This window comes from Salvelinus alpinus, chromosome 14 (assembly GCF_045679555.1).
Source record: "Salvelinus alpinus chromosome 14, SLU_Salpinus.1, whole genome shotgun sequence".
NCBI classification, from domain to species: domain Eukaryota; kingdom Metazoa; phylum Chordata; class Actinopteri; order Salmoniformes; family Salmonidae; genus Salvelinus; species Salvelinus alpinus.
In genome coordinates, this window is record NC_092099.1 from 10,574,633 (window position 1) to 10,591,398 (window position 16,766).

Genomic DNA, 16,766 nt, shown 5'->3' on the forward strand with positions numbered 1-16,766 from the left:
AGCCTGTTCCCCGACTAACCCCAGCACTTCTGCCACCGAAACAACCTAACCCGCTCCGGACGTGGGAGAAGTCATCACCCACACAACAGAGTCGGTGCTATAAAAGCCAGTCTGCGGACCATTACGCTCCACAATGTCCCAGAAAGGACGAGTCCATGGCCACCGCTGCCCATCCCCACGCATCCCGGTACGAGAGGGCAGGATCACCTCTGTTGGTTAGCAGAAATGGCCCCAGCCCCAGAGATTCCGGTTTGAATAGAAGGACGTGACGTGGTAGCCATTCTCGGCTCGGGAAGTATGGTTATGTTAGTGGAGGAGCAGATGGTGACCACAGCAACACTGCTACAAGACAAAGTAGCCGTGTCCTGTGTCCATGGAGACACCCACTATTACCCCACCGTGAGTCTGTCCATTCTCAACCCGAAAGGAAGGTGTACAGTCAGGGCTGGGAAAGTACCCCAGCTGAAGGTGCCATTATTGATCGGGAGAGACTGTCCTCCATATAAGGAGCTTCGGCAGATGACGTTACGCACCGGACAAAAGGGATCAGGTCTCTCTATCACACGCCAAGAGCCAGGCGGGAAAGGGCAGGTAGGAAAGCAGAGGGGAAAAAAGACCTAGTCCAAGCCTGAGGTAGTAGCCCTACAAGGAAACAAAGCCTCAGCCTCTGGAGCAGAGGAAGAAGCTGCCTCCGACAGCTATTCCAGGAAACCTCCGATGAAGACACCTGCGAAGGGTTATACATGACGGAGGAAGGAGCCACCAGAGGCTAAGGGCTATATTTGAAGCCCCATCAGAGAAGGGAACATGGAAGGGATTCTCCTCTGGCACCCCAGACGGGGATGGGGAACAAACTCCACACCCCTCTACCGAGGTCGACCTGCCCAAAGAATTAAAGGGACAGTTTGGTACCTCAGCATAGAGACCCAGATCTAAGGGATGCCATGCGGAAGGTGAAGGTGATTGACGGGAGGAATGTCGACGGATCAGGTGATCTCTTCCCTACTATGCAATCAGGCGGGGCCGCTTGTATTGGGTCATGCAACGAAGGGGTGAAAAACAGGAATTACTAATGGTGCCTAGACCATACAGGGATACTGTCCTACAGCTAGCCCATTCCCACGTCCTAGGAGGACACCTGGCACGGGACAAAACGATCGACAGAATCATGCAGAGGTTCCATTGCACCCGTGTCACCCGAGATGTGGCCAGGTATTGTAGGACGTGTGATCAATGTCAGTGTACGGCCCCACAGCCACACCTGCATTATCCTTTGACTCCTCTCCCCATTATAGAGACTCCCTTCGAACGCAGAGCTATGGACCTCGTGGGACCCCTCCCGAAATCTGCCAAAGGACACGAGTACATCCTGGTTGTTGTAGATTACGCTACCAAGTTCCCAGAGGCCATACCCCTTCGCAACATGTCGTCAAAGGGAATCGCCAAGGAATTGTTCATGCTGTTCTCCCGGGTGGGCCTTCCCAAGACGATACTAACCGACCAGGGAACCCCGTTCATGTCCTGGTTGATGAAGGGCTTGTGTCGGTTATACCAGGTTCAACAGATACGCACAAGCATATTCCACCTGCAGACAGACGGTTTGTGCGAATGCCTGAACAAAATGATTAAAAGCATGTTGAGAAGAGTGGTGTCCAGAGACGGGAAAAACTGGGACATGCTTCTGCCCCACTTAATGCTTGTCCTGTGAGAAGTACCCCAGGCGTCCACTGGGTTCTCCCCCTTGGAATTGCTCTACGGCAGGCCATGTCAAGGGATCCTCGACTTAGCCAAGGAGACCTGGGAGGCCCAACCATGCCCGTTCCGGTTGACGATAGAACATGTTATCCTGAACATGTTATCCTGATGAGGGACCGCCTGTCCGCAGTCTGGCCCATAGTAAAGGAGCATATGGAGAAGGTGCAACGGACTCAAGGCCGGGCCTACGATAAATCAGCGACACCCAGGGAGTTCACCGTGGGAGAGAAAGTGATGGTACTCGTGCCCACGGCCGAACACCGCTTGCTGGTGCAGTGGAGGGGGCCCTACGAGGTAATGGAAAGGGTCTCACCAGTCAATTACTTCATCAAGCAACCGGACAGGAAGAAGAAGGTCCAACTCTATCATATCAACCTGCTGAAGAAGTACCATGGGAGAGAGGAGGGTGTGGCTTTGATGGCCGTGGAGGACAAGGAAAAAGAGGAGGCCCTGCTACAGGTGCACCGTGGACGAACTCTCCTGCCGGAGCAGTCGAGGCAGCTAGACAAGCTGATTATGCAATTCGGCAGGGTATTCTCGCCCTTCCCAGGACAGATAGATGTCCTGTTTTATCATATCCACACTCAACCCGGCAAGAAGGTGCATACCCGGCCTTACAGGATTCCTGAGGCCCGCCAAGTCATCGCAAAGAACGAGGTAAGGGAGATGCTGAGGATGAGGGTGATCGAGCCATCTACGAGTGAGTGGTCCAGTCCCATAGTCCTGGTCCCCAAACCTGACGGTAGTATGAGGCTCTGCAAGAACTTTAGGGGTGAAAACGTCATCTCTACATTCAACACGTATCCCATGCCCCGCGTGGATGAACTCCTGGAGCGCTTAGGAAAGTTCTTCACCACCCTGGATTTGACGAAGGGATATTGGCAAGTGCCGGTGGCTCTGGAGGACCGCCCAAAGACTGCCTTCGCCACACCGGAAGGGCTTTTTCAGTATGTAAGGATGCCCTTCGGACTGCACGGGGCTTTGGCAACTTTCCAACGCATCATGCATGCCATTCTACATAGACGATGTGGTCATCCACAGCGAGGACTGGGATAGCCACCTCCTGTGACTACGGTCGGTGCTCGTGAGCCTGGAGGCTACAGGGCTGACGACCAATCCCCAAAAATGCTGTCTGGATCTTTCCGACGCGGAATACCTGGGATACACCGTGGGGAACGTAAAAATACGTCCACAGGAAGAAAAGACCAGGGCCATTCCTGAAAGACCAGGGCCATTCCCGGCCCCAGACGAAGCGGGTCGTCCGAGCCTTCTTGGGGACAACGGGATATTATCGCCGATTCATCCCTGGGTATGCAACCATTGCCAACCCCCTCACAAATCTCATCAAGAAAAACCTGCCAAATCGTGTAGCGTGGACAAGACCGAAGACGCCTTCCAGCTGCTAAAAAAATAGCATGTGCTCTGATCCCGTCCTGCAGGCTCCTGACTTCTCCCAAGAGCTCATTGTGCAGGTATACGCCTCAGATACGGGGCTTGGAGACGTCCTAGCGCAGGGTGAAAGCGAAGCAGAGAGGCCTATTCTCTTTATAAGTAGGAAGCTCAGTGATCGGGAACATAGATATGCTACCACAGAGAAAGAGGCCCTAGCCATTAAGTGGGCCCTCGATTATCTCCAGTACTACCTACTCGTTACTGACCATGTTCCCCTCACGTAGATGGCCGGTAAGAGAAACAATAACAACAGAATAGCCAGATGGTTTCTTGCTTTACAACCGTTCTCGTTCCATGTCATCTACAGGGCTGGATGGAGGAACGGGAATGCGGACGCGCTGTCCCGACGCGACCAAGACGGCATGTCTGGCGCCCGGCTCTCCTGTCCGGTCCTAAGGGGGGAGGTATGTGGAAGGACCACCAGGGGGCAGGCTGCTCCCATGGACAGTAGCCCAGCCCGGCATGTGAGTCAAGGTGATCAGAGGCAATTAAGCACAGCTGACGGTAATAATGAGCTATTCTCTTTCCCCTACAAGAGAGAGGAGGGAACCGGCAGAGAGGGGAGAAAGAAAAGAGTGTTTGCTTCTACAGAGAAATAGACGTACCTTTCGGAAGGGAGAAGAGGGGGACACTCCACCTCTTAGGAATGGTCACCACGGATCCGGACGACCACCCGAAGGGAGCTCTCCATGGGAGGATCATGAAGGCGGTGACACACCCGTGATTTATGTTATAGTTTAAAGATACTCACCTTGTGTTCCTTGTTCTTGTGAAGACGAAGACTCAATTAATAAAACCTGCTCCTGACTCGTTTGTTCCACCTTTCCTCTTTAGAGCAACCTCCAAGTACTTGGTCCGCTCACAATAATCATTTCAAACCTTGCTTACATTTGTATATGATCATGTGTCTCTCTATTACGTGTGGGAATACTTGGGAACAGATGAACAAAATAAAAATCAGTTGGAGCTGATTTCATGGTGTTTTTACAGTCTTCTGTATGTCCAACAATGACAATTATTATTTTTACCTAATAATAATACTTTTTTTTGCTTAGAAAACTTGCGGGAGCAAATAAAACCACCTGCGGGCCGCCAGTTGGGGAAAAGAACCTAGAGTTGAGACATTAACACTGGGAGCTGACCCAGGTCTCAGGCAAAGTTACCTACCATTCAGTGAGTGAATACATGTTTAGTATGTGTATGTGATCTCTACAGGAACATAGACACATAGTAGGTGTCATAGAGCGGGTCTCACTTGACAATGAGGTACTTGAACAGGGCGAGAGCGCGTTCCTCCAGAGCGCATTTGCCCTGAGTGATGGGGTCATTCTCGTACGTGTACTTCTGTTCCAGCTCCTGGAGCATCTTCAGCTGCTGACGCACCTGCTGTAAGCCCTCTGCCACAACAGTGAACCTGCACACAGACAAACACACACAGTGAAAGGGTTGAAAATATTGCTGCTGAAAGTATTGAACAAGGTTTAATATAAGGGTTAGGATATGAACTGGGCCTAGGGCTAGGGGCTAAGCTAACATGGACTAGAGGCAGGGCTGACCAGATTTGTAGCTGGTCCAAACAGGCGTTAGGCGGACCACCGATGCAAGCTATCTGCTGTCTGTGCTTCCACTCAGGTACCTCCACTGTCACCAGGTTGAACTGGATCTGCTCGGCCAAGCACAAGATGTCAGAAATCTGATTCACCACCACCTATAGGTCGGGAGAAACAAACATCAGTCTAACCATACAGCATACACACTCAAGCAAGAACGCACGCATGCACACACACACACATTCCTACCCCTCTGGTTATGTTGAGTTTGATGAACATCTTTTTGATGACAATCTCCTCTTCGCGGATCTCTTTCCGTGCCGCCTGTGACTGTGCCATCCCATTCACCTCTTGTTCCACTGACAATGACAGAAACAACATTTACATAGCGTTAAGCATTCACAATACGATAGTAGAAGAAACATCTGGAATTTCACAGCACAGTTGCTTCAGCCTGGAAACTAGTTTTAGTACAGTAGGAGTGAGATATGTTTTACAGTGCCTTCACATTGGCTACAGCATATACAAATATGGCACCAATCTAGTCTTGTGTCCCAGACCCAGGCTATTGAAAGAGACTAGGACCAGGCTAACTCCTACAGTACCTCGGCTCTGCAGGGTCTTCTTCTTAAAGTCGTGTTCATCCTGTAGGTCCTCCAGAGACTTTATCTCATGCTCTGCAACCTGAAGAGGGCAAAAGTCACACTGGTGTTTGAGAAAAACATTTTCTACCCCTTTCGTAGGCTGTTCAACTGGTTGATGTTCATTTAGAATGACAAGACAATGGGCGGTGTCGTGGTAGGGTGTATGATAATAAATCCACATCACCAATGACACATGGTATTGTCCAAATGACCGCACCTGAACTCGGTTCCTAAGGTCTTTAACGTTGTTGTCCATGTCCTTCTGTTTCTCCAACATCATGTTGTTTGGTGTGGACCCCACGTTATCCTGACAAAAGAATTCACAAACATTTGGTCTGGTTTCACACTCAGGGGCCTGTTGCACAAAAGTAGAATTAAGACATCCGGGATAAATGACTCAGCTGAGCTCAATGAAGCCAAAACATGTGCGTCCAGGCTTAATTGGTTGCACAAAGACCAAGCCAGGATGAGCAGACACGGATTCATTAAGCCAGGTGAAACCAATCCTGGATAGGTGCGCGCTCACGGCTCACTCAAATAGACCCCGCCACAGATCACAGATTAACTGATTTACCATGGCAACTAGAGCCGCGTACTTTTCCCCGTCGGAAGCACAAATCCTCATGGAGGCATACGAGGAGGTAAAAGATATAATTAAGAAGAAAGGCAACACCGCCACAGTGATAAAGCAAAGAGAAAAAGCGTGGCAAAGTATTGCAGACCGCCTGAATGCGTAAGTAGTGCACAATTACACACTCACCGCTCCGCTGAAACATCACAATTACAATTCAAATATTTAATTCACATCTCCAAAAATGCAGTTGTACTGTAATTATGAAACGGTAAAATTTTTAATTGAAATGCACTGCAGATATGAGTGAAATTGTGTAAAGTAACTCCATCACACTGTATAAAGCTATGATACATTTTTTGATATTTTTACTGAAAACAAGACAAAAATACCAAGTAATTTTTTGCAGTGTGACTCCATTAAATGTGTGTGTGTGTGTGTGTGTGTGTGTGTGTGTGTAGATTAAACATGAACGGGCCAAAACGGACATGGCAGCAGGTCAAAATCAAATACAAGAACATTCTGCAGAATGGTATGGTCCCTGACTAATATTTAACAAAGCACAAGCATATATTGTACCCAGAAGGTGCCTGCTCACACATTGTCTGTACTGTTTTAGCAGTGAAAAAGAATACCCACAGACAAGGCACGGGTGGTGGGTCACCAAAGGCTGACCTTACCCCAGCAGAGGACATGGCCTTGGAGCTAAATAAAGGCAGGCCCGTCTTAGAGGGGATCCCTGGGGGGAAAGAGACGAGCATAGGTTCCTCCCAAGATGCCACCCGCTTCATTCAAGGTATGTCCTTCCATCTCTACATGGGATACAACCACATTCATATTGAATCAATTTGGACTGTCTGACTTTGGTTTACCTATTGCCTTGCAGTGTCTGGCAGCACTGTGTTCCTGTTAGAGCCACCAGCACAAGCACCAGACGATGCTGATCCAGTGAGTACTCCATCAAAGGCATACTGTAGGCCTGGCATGTCTTGTCTACTAGCTTCAATATGAATCCGATTAAATGTGATAGGGTGAAGGCCCCAGTGCAGCAGCAACAGCACATGATGGAGACGATGATGAGGAGGAGACCATCTCTCTGGATTCCAGAAGGCATGAGGTATCATGTTAAGACTGTGAAAGTACTATTTACTCTACAATGGTGAGGAGTCCTCATCAAAATCAAAAAATCTAATTTCTTTTACAGGACCCAGATGCTATACAGTGGGAAAACCAGCCTGGCAACATAGTGCGTATTAATAAAAGGACACCACATCCTGCCAAATTCCAGCTGCGCTAATTGTATTGTGTTCACAGAGCTCACAAGCTATCAGAAAGTTGTATGGCAACCACCTCCGGCGCCAAATAGAACTGGCAGACATAGACATTCAGTACAAGAAGAAAAAGATGGAAAATCTTGCACTGGAGTCCGAAATAAAAAAGAGGACAATTAGGAAACTGGACCTTGAAATAAAAAAACTTGAGAGGGAGGTGAGATATGCCTTCAATGTACACTGTATGCTAACTAACACAAATGTATTAATCATTATTTTTCTTTCCTCCCCCAGCTCCAAGAAGATGACACAGCTCAAAATAAAAATTAGGTATATTCTCGTAAAGTCAAGTGAGCCATGACATATGAGCTCTTATTGTGAGCACACAGGACGGTGGCATCTTTCTAAGGTTTTTTTTATTTTCCCAGCAATCAGTACAACCAAGTCATCGTTATAAGGCATCGCCCTCTTTTGCCCACCCCCCCAGCACCAGGTGTGGCCACTAGCCTATATGAAGGCCCAAAATTGTGTGTTCCTTTCTGCTCTGACAATGGCATGCCCATTCGTGCGAGATGTGGTGGATGAAGAAGCACTTGTGCTGAGGAGAGCCTTCAGGCGAGAAAGGGTCTTCAGGGACCGGTTGGACCCACTGGCCTTCCCTGATGACCATCTATATGAAAGATACAGGTTTTCTGCAGATGGCATCAGGTATCTATGCAGACTACTGGGTCCCAGGATTAAGCACCGCACTGCACGGAGCCATGCACTGAGTGTGGAGCAAATGGTTTGTGTGGCCTTGCGCTTTTTTGCTAGTGGAGCCTTCCTGTACTCAGTGGGGGATGCAGAACAGCTGAACAAGGCCACAATTTGCCGCACAATAAGGAGTGTGTGTCTGGCTATCAAAGCATTAGCAGATGTCTTCATCTCCTTCCCTGGCCACAGAAGACTCTGTGACATCAAAGAGGAGTTCTATAGGATTGCAGGTAAGAGGATCTACAAATTACAGGACAACTGTTAACACATAGTAGGATACTCATTACTTTGTGTGACAGGTTTCCCCAATGTCATTGGTGCAGTGGACTGCACACACATAAGGATAAAAGCCCCCTCAGGTGCCCATGAGGCCGATTTTGTGAATAGGAAATCCTTTCACAGCATTAATGTTCAGGTGAACATAACTTTTTGATATTGTCCATTGACGAACACTCTGCATTGCCAGTGATGTGCATTGATTGGTGTAATATTCCTCATCTTATGATTTCAGATGGTCTGCAATGCTGACTGTGTGATCAGCAATGTTGTGGCAAAATGGCCTGGCTCAGTCCATGACTCCAGAATCTTTCGGGCCTCTGAAATCTATCAGTGCCTATCACAAGGTAAGCCACACAACCCCTATTTATAACCATCATGGCTGTGTCAAGAATATCACTGTGTTTATGAGGTAGTAATGATGAGATTTTGTGTTGACAGGTGAATTCTCTGGTGTGTTGCTGGGAGACAGGGGGTATGGCTGCCAGCCTTTTCTCCTGACACCTTTCACAGACCCCCAGGAAGCACAGCAGGCCTACAACCATGCCCATGCCAGGACCAGGGCCAGAGTTGAAATGACCTTTGGCCTCCTGAAGGCACGCTTTCACTGCCTTCACAAATTAAGGGTCAGCCCTGTTAGGGCATGTGATATTACTGTGGCTTGTGCTGTCCTCCACAATGTGGCCTGCCTGAGGAAGGAGAGGGCCCCCAGAGTGCCACCAGCCATGGACTGGGACAATCCGGCAATCTTCCCTGATGACGACAGTGGTCGGCTGCTGAGGGACCAATATGTGTTGAATTATTTTAGTTAGTATGTGTGCTTTCAATTTTGGTTAAATATGTCCTGCGGTGGCAGAGGAATTTGGGTTTTTTTGGGTTCGTTTTTTGACGAATTTGGCCTCTTATGATGTTTGTGCGGTATACTGTGTGTAATACAAGGCTGCAGGGAGGCTACTGCATCCATTCATTTGTCTGTTCAGTTGATGTGTATGGATTTGTCCTGCATTTATTTTAGTGTGCAGACATGCAGGGTGTGTTATATACAGACCTTTGAATGTGTATGTATCATTTTGTATAATATGCTTGGATTCTGTGCTTTCCATCTTGTAGAGTCACTGTGACTTCAGTTTCGAAAGGAGCTGATGGTTTACCTGCTTTGTTTTGTCCTTATTCAATAAAGGAACATAATGTTACACATTGTGTTTTTATATTCATATGGAATGTGTATTTGTTTATATGACAGAGTACTAGGGCCACACTGAAGAAAAAGGATAAAGTCATAAATTTATGAGGCTGGTTCTTTCTGCAGAAAAGCTACATATTGTTTTTACAGTTTTGATACTTATGACAATGTGATACTTAATATTCTGGCACATCAGCATGTCTTTGTTTATGAAACCATACTGAAGTACAATTTCACGAAATGCCCCACATCTGTCATTTTAACAACTGTCCTCCTTTAAAACAACTGGTTACAATATTATGACTTGTGTTTTTTTCCCCTCTGTGGCCCTAATATTCTATCATTTTATATATAGCCTTATAGTCTATGGGAAACTGTAAACTATCTAATGATAGCAACATCATCTAAAAATCATTTTTTATCCAAAATCATTGAAATTAATGATCACAAACGTTTAAATAATAACAGTGGGTCTAGTTATATGTGATAACAATGTATAGTGAGCAGTGAAATAACTATTGGTTTCCATTTGTGGTGACTGCTGACTGACATTAGGGATGAGATTAAATAGATCCTGGAATTTAGCCTGGTCTGGAGCAGGCTAGCTCCACAGAATAAATCTCCATGGTAATTTATACCATAACATATCCTCCTGCCCCCTATCCATCTTTAGTGCAACCGGATTACGGATCAATTGAGCCAGGATCACCAAGATATCCTGGCTTAATCCCTTATCCTAGTTTTGTGCAACAGGCCCCAGGTCACACTGAAATGCTCCTTCTGTTGCAGCAATAATTGAACATACAAATACAATATCAAAGGCAGTTTAACCCAATTTTTTTTTATATCTATGCTGCTAAGAAATGTGCTGAAATATTAATTCTCCATGCAATAGCAACTTTTCTAAGAATATGCATCATAATCACAATTCAGAACATGCACACACACTACAACAGAAATACTCACAGAGTTCCATTAAGCAGTATGCAAAAGACAAGATCAGTGTCTCACCTCTTTTTTGATGATGGAGGCCAGGATCTTCTTCTCCTCTTTCAGACAGTTACAGATTATCATGGCCATCTGTAAAGGCTCTTCCTGGAAGTGGTCCTGGGAAGAGTTTCTCAACTTTACATTTTACAATTTAAAGTTCACTTTGGTGGTCCTCAAGGATGCGTTCCAGGACCACTGTTCTTTCCTGCTCATAAACTCAAACAATTAAATGGTTACTTATTGGCTTAAAGAACCTAAGATTGTCTAACCTTATTCTGATTAGGATGGCTGACTCATTACATTAGCTTGAAACATTGTTGAAGCCCTTAATCCTTATTGGCCCTGATCTGACATTAAAACAAATCTTCAGAGTACCAATCTTTCTTATAAGAATCAAAACACCAGTCTAATAGAACAATACTCAATACTCAGCGCCTGAGTTTTTCCCTTAGAAGTCTATGTCAGTCCTTACAAATGAATTCAGAGTTCGACCCTGGCCTTACCTGCAGGTTGCGTTTAATCTTGCGTATATTGTGTTGCAACAGGAAGTTGTTCTCCAGGGTGAAGCGGCTGTACTGAACGTCCAACTGGACCAGGAGGTCATGGAAACGGATCGCTGCAAGAGAAACGCTGGTGGCCACCATGTCCCTGAAGGGGGTCAACCAAAAGGACTTAAAAATTATTGTCATCCTTTGAAATGAAAGCAACCAGCCCACGGAACACAGTAATTGCAAAAACGACTAGCTGGAGTCATCTGAGCAGTTGGCTTCTGAGCCCTCACCCACTAGTGACTGAATGCTGATATACTTGGTTCTGACTCGCTACAGGCTGTCCGGCAAGAATGGTACGGATTCATCTCAGTCCAGGAATTGTATTAATCTTTATCATCGCCACACATAGTAATCACACACACAATCTTCTTTTACACTAGGAATGAACTTGTGGTTATTGCGGATGCACTGCCAAACACTTCTGATAATTTGGTCGGCAAATTTGCTATAACCACTCTGAGCTAGAGTGGGCAGGGCCAGAGTCCAAATGCGGGCACGCTGATTGGCAGGAATTACTTTTTTTTTGCAGTAATTTGTGTGGTGAAAGTTGTGAGGTGAAAAAGGTCAACAACCTTACACCAACGACAACAAACATTTCAAGTAGTCCACAACCTTTACAAGCATGTTACTTTTACTTTCAGTTTTAACAAGGCCAAACAAGATTAACTAGATTAACAAGGCCAAACAAAGCACAATACATCATGAGAGCAGTTACACCACAGCCTTCAAATGCATCTACACATACTGACTGTGTAAACTACACACCCCTTGGCAGTCTGTTGCTTACTGCAGCTCACTCACCAGTCATGGCTCTCTATCCAGGCACTGAGGTACTGGCGGATCTCCATAGGGAAAGTATCATCATACAGCTGGTCCACCTGCTCCAGGTACTTGGAGTCTAGCTGCTGCAGCTGGAACCACTGGGCCATCTAGAAACCAGGGACAGGGAATGGCAATCAGTGTTTTCCTGTATCATTCCATAGGCACCTCAGTATGGAGTTCAGAGGATAACCAGTATAGTGGGAAACACAGTACAATACATAGCCTACTAACTGTTGCATGCCATATTTATACAGGCTGCATTGTAATCCTTTGCACAGGTCAAACTGTGCTTACTTTCAGATGCTGTGATCAAATCGTCACCACATCCATGTATGACTACAGCCATGTACACCAGGGTTGGGCTCAGTTCGGTTTTCATGTCTGAAAATTCAGGAAGCGAATTGAAATATCGTCACAGAAAACAATGGGTAATTTTTTATTAATTAATTGAATTTCAATTTACTTCCTGAATTGAAAACTGAATTGAGAACTCTGACATACTATTTGTCAACTATAAGCTTCTTTAGTCTTTGGAGGGTTGAGGAAGAGAGGCAGCTACTCTATAGTAGGCTACTGCTGGGTAAGACCACAGTTGCTTAACAGGATCCTGCCCGAATAAGTTTTATGTGACATTCTCTTTGTATTACATTCGGTGTAACTCAGTGAATGGATATAATTTAATTAAACTAGGGTATGTAGGCTGAAATCAAATTGAAGTGCATTTCACTTTTCCTGAAATATCACATATTGATTTGTACAGCAGCATGTCCCGTGTAGACTGATGGTGTAGAAATGTGATGTAAAAAGCAGCACGGCAGTGTGTCTTATGATGGTGAACCTGGCTGAGAAATGAATTAGTGGAGCTGTTGCCATCTTGGGGATTTCATACAGAGGTAAAGTAGGTTTTATATCAGATATTCAACAGACATTCAACAAACATTCACCATTAGCCTATTTAAACGTTGACAACAATTTCCATTCCTCTCAGATTACTACACTGAATAAAAATATAAATGCAACATGTAAAGTTTTGGTCCCATGTTTCATGAGTTGAAATAAAAGATCCCAGAAATGTTCCGTAGGCACAAAAAGCTTATTTCTCTCAAATGTTATGCACTAATTTGTTTATATCGCTGTTAGTGAGCATTTCTCCTTTGCCAAGATAATCCTTCCACCTGACTATTGTGACATATCAAGAAGCTGATTAAACAGCATGATCATTACACAGGTGCACTTTGTACCAGGGACAATAAAAGGCCACTCTAAAATGTACAGTTTTGTCACACAACGCCACAGATGTCTCAAGTTGAGGGAGCGTGGAATTGGCATGCTGACTGCAGGAATGTCCACCATAGCTGTTGCCAGAGAATGTTATGTTCATTTCTCTACCATGAGCCTTCTCCAACGTCCTGTCCTGCAGCTCAGATCAGAAGGATGACTGCATCTTTGACACAGCATGATTATTAACTTGACCATGCTTAAAGACACAGTATATTCAATGTCTGATTTCTTATTGTTACCCATCTACCAATCACTGCCTTTCTTTATGAAGCTTTCGAAAAGCTCCCTGGTCTTTATACTTGAATCTGTGCTTGAAATTCAAGACTTGACTGAGGGACCTTACATATGGTGTTTGTATGAAGGACAAAGGAAGGTGTAGAGATTCAAAAATTATGTCAACCCCTATTATTTCATACAGAGTGATTCCATATAATGTACTATTTGTAAGAATATTCTAAGACAAATATGCTTGTCTGTATTTTTCCCCCATTTCAAAATATGTTAATTTCACATGTTGAAGATCTAGATCATGAATATTCATCTTTCAAATACACAACACAGAGGACTAGGGGTCAAGAGGGCTAGAGAACAATGGAACTAGTGTTTTTCAGTTCAACATCTGTTTCGGATCTTTGTAGGAATTCCAGTCTGGGACTCATAGCTACATGTGGCAAGTTCTCATTGGTCCAAATTGTCTATACATTGAGCCTGAAACGGGATACTTGGTATTTGGCCATTGGCCCAATTTTATTGAAAGGAATTGTAATTGATCAACCACAGGCTAGGCTTGGGTAAAAACTACATCTGGTCTCTTTGTTCAGTGGAGAAAACACTGAGGACAGGGAAGAATAAACATGTACCATCTACTGTCCAGCATAACAACTATGATTTGTTCTCTTTGAATACATATATTGCAGATAGTTGTTGACACATCAACCAGGATCAAGGGGCAGGGCAATTTGTGACTTGTTTTGGTAATCAGTGGCTGCATTGGGGAGGGGGGGGGGGGAGTGGTTTCACCTAGGGCTGTTGCGATGACTGTATTACCGCCACACCGGCGGTCAAAAGCCATGAAGGCAGTCAAATTCTACCTGACTGTTTAATCACGGTAATTAGGCTTCTCCAAGCTCTGATGCTGCTGATGGTCATTAGCAGCCTACCAAACTTGCTAACTGCCTGGTACTTAGTTCTCTATTGTCCCTCTAATCACTCGGACATCAATGCAAAAGTAATCGAAATTCAAATCAAACACTTCATGAAAGCCCATGAGCTCATGTTGCGTAACATTTCTATAGGCTATGAAATTTTGCAAGAAAACAGAGTGATGGCCTCTATTAAAAAGAAGAGGTCCCATCAGCTTTCCTACTATATTTATTTTTCAACTTTCCTAATATTAATCAAATATTAAGCACTTCGCCTATCTTTATAACAGGAGTATAGCCTACCTGGCTGGCATGAAAATGAACCACAGGAAAAGCGTCCTCCATTCGCTATTTAAGTGCAGAGATAGCATACATTTTTCCCATGCCCGTTTCAAGACAGGTGCATGATAATGGTCCATTCTAAATCAAAATTTATTTCACACATACAGTGGATTCCAAAATTACTGGCACCCCTGACTGGCAATGCACAAACAATACTTAAAAAAACATAAACAATATAATTATAGAAAACTCAAAATACCAACATGTGAGAAATACTGTACTTTATTAACGATTCAAATAAAAAATCAATGTCCTCCAAATCAAGGTTTCACAATTAATGGCACCCTTAAAGATGATGATGATTGTAAATAAAAACACGCATGCAATATCTCTTTGTCATCCAACACCATGAAGAAAACAAAAGAACTGGCAGTTCAAAAGAGACAGATGGTCGTAGACCTTCGTAAATCTGGCTACAAGAAGATCCACAAACTATTGAATATACCACTGAGCACTGTCAGGGCAATTATTAAAAAATTCTAAAGATATGGAACAGTTGAAAACCTCACGGGTAGAGGACACAAATGCATTTTTCCTCCTAGGATAGGGAGGAGGACGGTGAGAGAAGCAACAAAACCCCAAGAATTCATGTGAAAGAATTGCAGGCCTGGTGGCATCTTGGGGTCACCAGGTTTCAAAAAGCACCATCAGACGCCACCTCCACAACTACAGGCTCTTTGGAAGCGTTGCCAGAAGAAAGCCCTTTCTGACCCCAAGACACAGACGCAAGCGCTTGGAGTTTGCCAAACGTCATTTAAATTATGACTGGATGAAGGTGCTCTGGTCAGATGAGACTTAAATTGAATGTTTTGGTCAGATACAGCATCGGCATGTTTGGCGTAGAAACAGAGATGCATACAAGGAGAGGCACCTCATACCCACGGTGAAATATGGTGGTGGGTCAGTGATGTTTTGGGGCTGTTTTAATTCCAGAGGTCCAGGTGCACTGGTTAAGATTGATGACATAATGAATTCTACCAAGTATCAGGCAATTTTGGCTGACAATCTGGTTGCCTCTGCCAGAACGCTGGGACTTGGAAAGTCCACCTATGGCCAACAAGACAATGACCCAAAACATACCTCAAGATCCACACAGAAATGGTTCTGTGACAACAAAATCAATGTTCTGCCATGGCCATCTTAGTCGCCGGACCTCAATCCAATCCTGTGACCTGAAGAGGGAAGTTGATAAGCGCAAACCCAAGAATGTGAAGGATATTGAAAGGATCTGCATAGAGGAATGGTCCAAAATCCCTCCAAATGTGTTCCTTAACCTTGTCAAACATTACAAGAAAAGACTCCATGCTGTTATCCTAGCCAGAGGTGGTTGCACTAAGTTCTAAATGAGGAATGCAAATAATTATGAAACCTTGATTTTGGTGAAATGTATTTTGTATAAAATAATTGTATGATTTTGGTTGGTTCCATTGAAACATTAAAAGTACAGTATTTCTCACATGTTGGTATTTTGAGTTTCTCTATAATGATATTGTTTATATTTTTAAAGTATTGTTTGTGAATTGCCAGTCAGGGGTGCCAGTAATTTTGGAGCCCACTGTATATTATTTAGTATATGCAAAGACAAGATTAAATCAAGACTAGTCTGATGGGTGACAATATTAGTTTATCACTTGTGAATTATATACTATCACTTGATGCCCAGCTTAAGGCAAGGAACAATGCCTTATTTAAAAAAATAAAATAGAGTCATAGTTGCAGACCTCATGTAGCCTAGTTGCGTCCCTGATGTGCATCTCTTCCCTTGTAGCCTGTGAGAAAGAGATCACGTGATGGAGAGCTGTGTGAGTGAGAAGTGCTTCGGAGCAGGCACCACTCAGGGAGAAGGGCAGCAAAAGACATGGATTTTTTAGGGTGCATTATGGCCACACAAAGGGGATGCCGCCGGGAAATTCGAAGCATTATCAAGTGCTTCTCAAATTGTGAATGAGAGACTGACGAAGTGTGTACAGCCTGTGCAAAAAACAAAGCAGAGCTCATGCCTTTCAAGCTACTTTTTTCAAATAATCATTCGAGTCGCATCATGCAGCCTTACAATGTATTAAAAACCAAACATATAGCCCAACGTTTGTAGAACAAATAAAGTTACATGAATAACTCTAAATTAACGATATAGGTGTACCTATTTCTTTGTTAACCGCTCAACACAGAATGTGCGCACTCCC

The 16,766-nt window shown here is 44.6% G+C and overlaps 2 protein-coding genes across 6 annotated transcripts in view; one reads left to right on the plus strand and one right to left on the minus strand.

Moving 5' to 3' along the window:
• LOC139538398 (signal transducer and activator of transcription 1-alpha/beta-like) overlaps positions 1-16,766 on the minus strand; it is a 44,825-nt gene that overhangs the window by 19,154 nt on the left and 8,905 nt on the right. For both annotated transcript variants that reach the window (XM_071340383.1, XM_071340384.1), the window contains exons 2-9: positions 11,798-11,925; positions 10,949-11,093; positions 10,467-10,562; positions 5,619-5,708; positions 5,363-5,441; positions 5,007-5,116; positions 4,764-4,915; positions 4,463-4,621 (exon numbers count right to left, since the gene is read on the minus strand). In XM_071340383.1, the coding sequence (XP_071196484.1) occupies positions 4,463-4,621; positions 4,764-4,915; positions 5,007-5,116; positions 5,363-5,441; positions 5,619-5,708; positions 10,467-10,562; positions 10,949-11,093; positions 11,798-11,925 (959 nt within the window). The remainder of the gene's footprint in view (positions 1-4,462; positions 4,622-4,763; positions 4,916-5,006; positions 5,117-5,362; positions 5,442-5,618; positions 5,709-10,466; positions 10,563-10,948; positions 11,094-11,797; positions 11,926-16,766) is intronic.
• Positions 5,758-9,488, plus strand: LOC139538401 (putative nuclease HARBI1). Of its 4 annotated transcripts, XR_011667734.1 has the most exons (10): positions 5,758-6,504; positions 6,592-6,768; positions 6,859-6,920; positions 7,003-7,089; positions 7,177-7,218; positions 7,287-7,460; positions 7,538-7,573; positions 7,672-8,226; positions 8,508-8,619; positions 8,714-9,488. XR_011667734.1 is itself a non-coding variant. In XM_071340388.1 (6 exons), the coding sequence occupies exons 3-6, from the start codon at positions 7,755-7,757 to the stop codon at positions 9,082-9,084; spliced, it is 1,071 nt and encodes a 356-aa protein (XP_071196489.1). In that variant the 5' UTR covers positions 7,003-7,089; positions 7,177-7,573; positions 7,672-7,754; the 3' UTR covers positions 9,085-9,488. The 4 variants fall into 4 exon arrangements, 2 of the variants coding, with proteins under 2 accessions (XP_071196489.1, XP_071196488.1); XR_011667733.1 differs by having other exon boundaries at positions 7,287-7,573; XM_071340388.1 differs by lacking the exons at positions 5,758-6,504; positions 6,592-6,768; positions 6,859-6,920 and adding an exon at positions 8,296-8,411 and having other exon boundaries at positions 7,177-7,573.

Excerpts from the sequence above, each read along its gene's own strand:
- LOC139538401 (XM_071340387.1), top strand. The coding sequence starts at position 7,755 with ATGAAGGCCCAAAATTGTGTGTTCCTTTCTGCTCTGACAATGGCATGC. Across the intron at positions 8,412-8,507 it reads TTCACAGCATTAATGTTCAG|ATGGTCTGCAATGCTGACTG; the intron begins GTGAACATAACT and ends TTATGATTTCAG. Across the intron at positions 8,620-8,713 it reads CTATCAGTGCCTATCACAAG|GTGAATTCTCTGGTGTGTTG; the intron begins GTAAGCCACACA and ends TTGTGTTGACAG.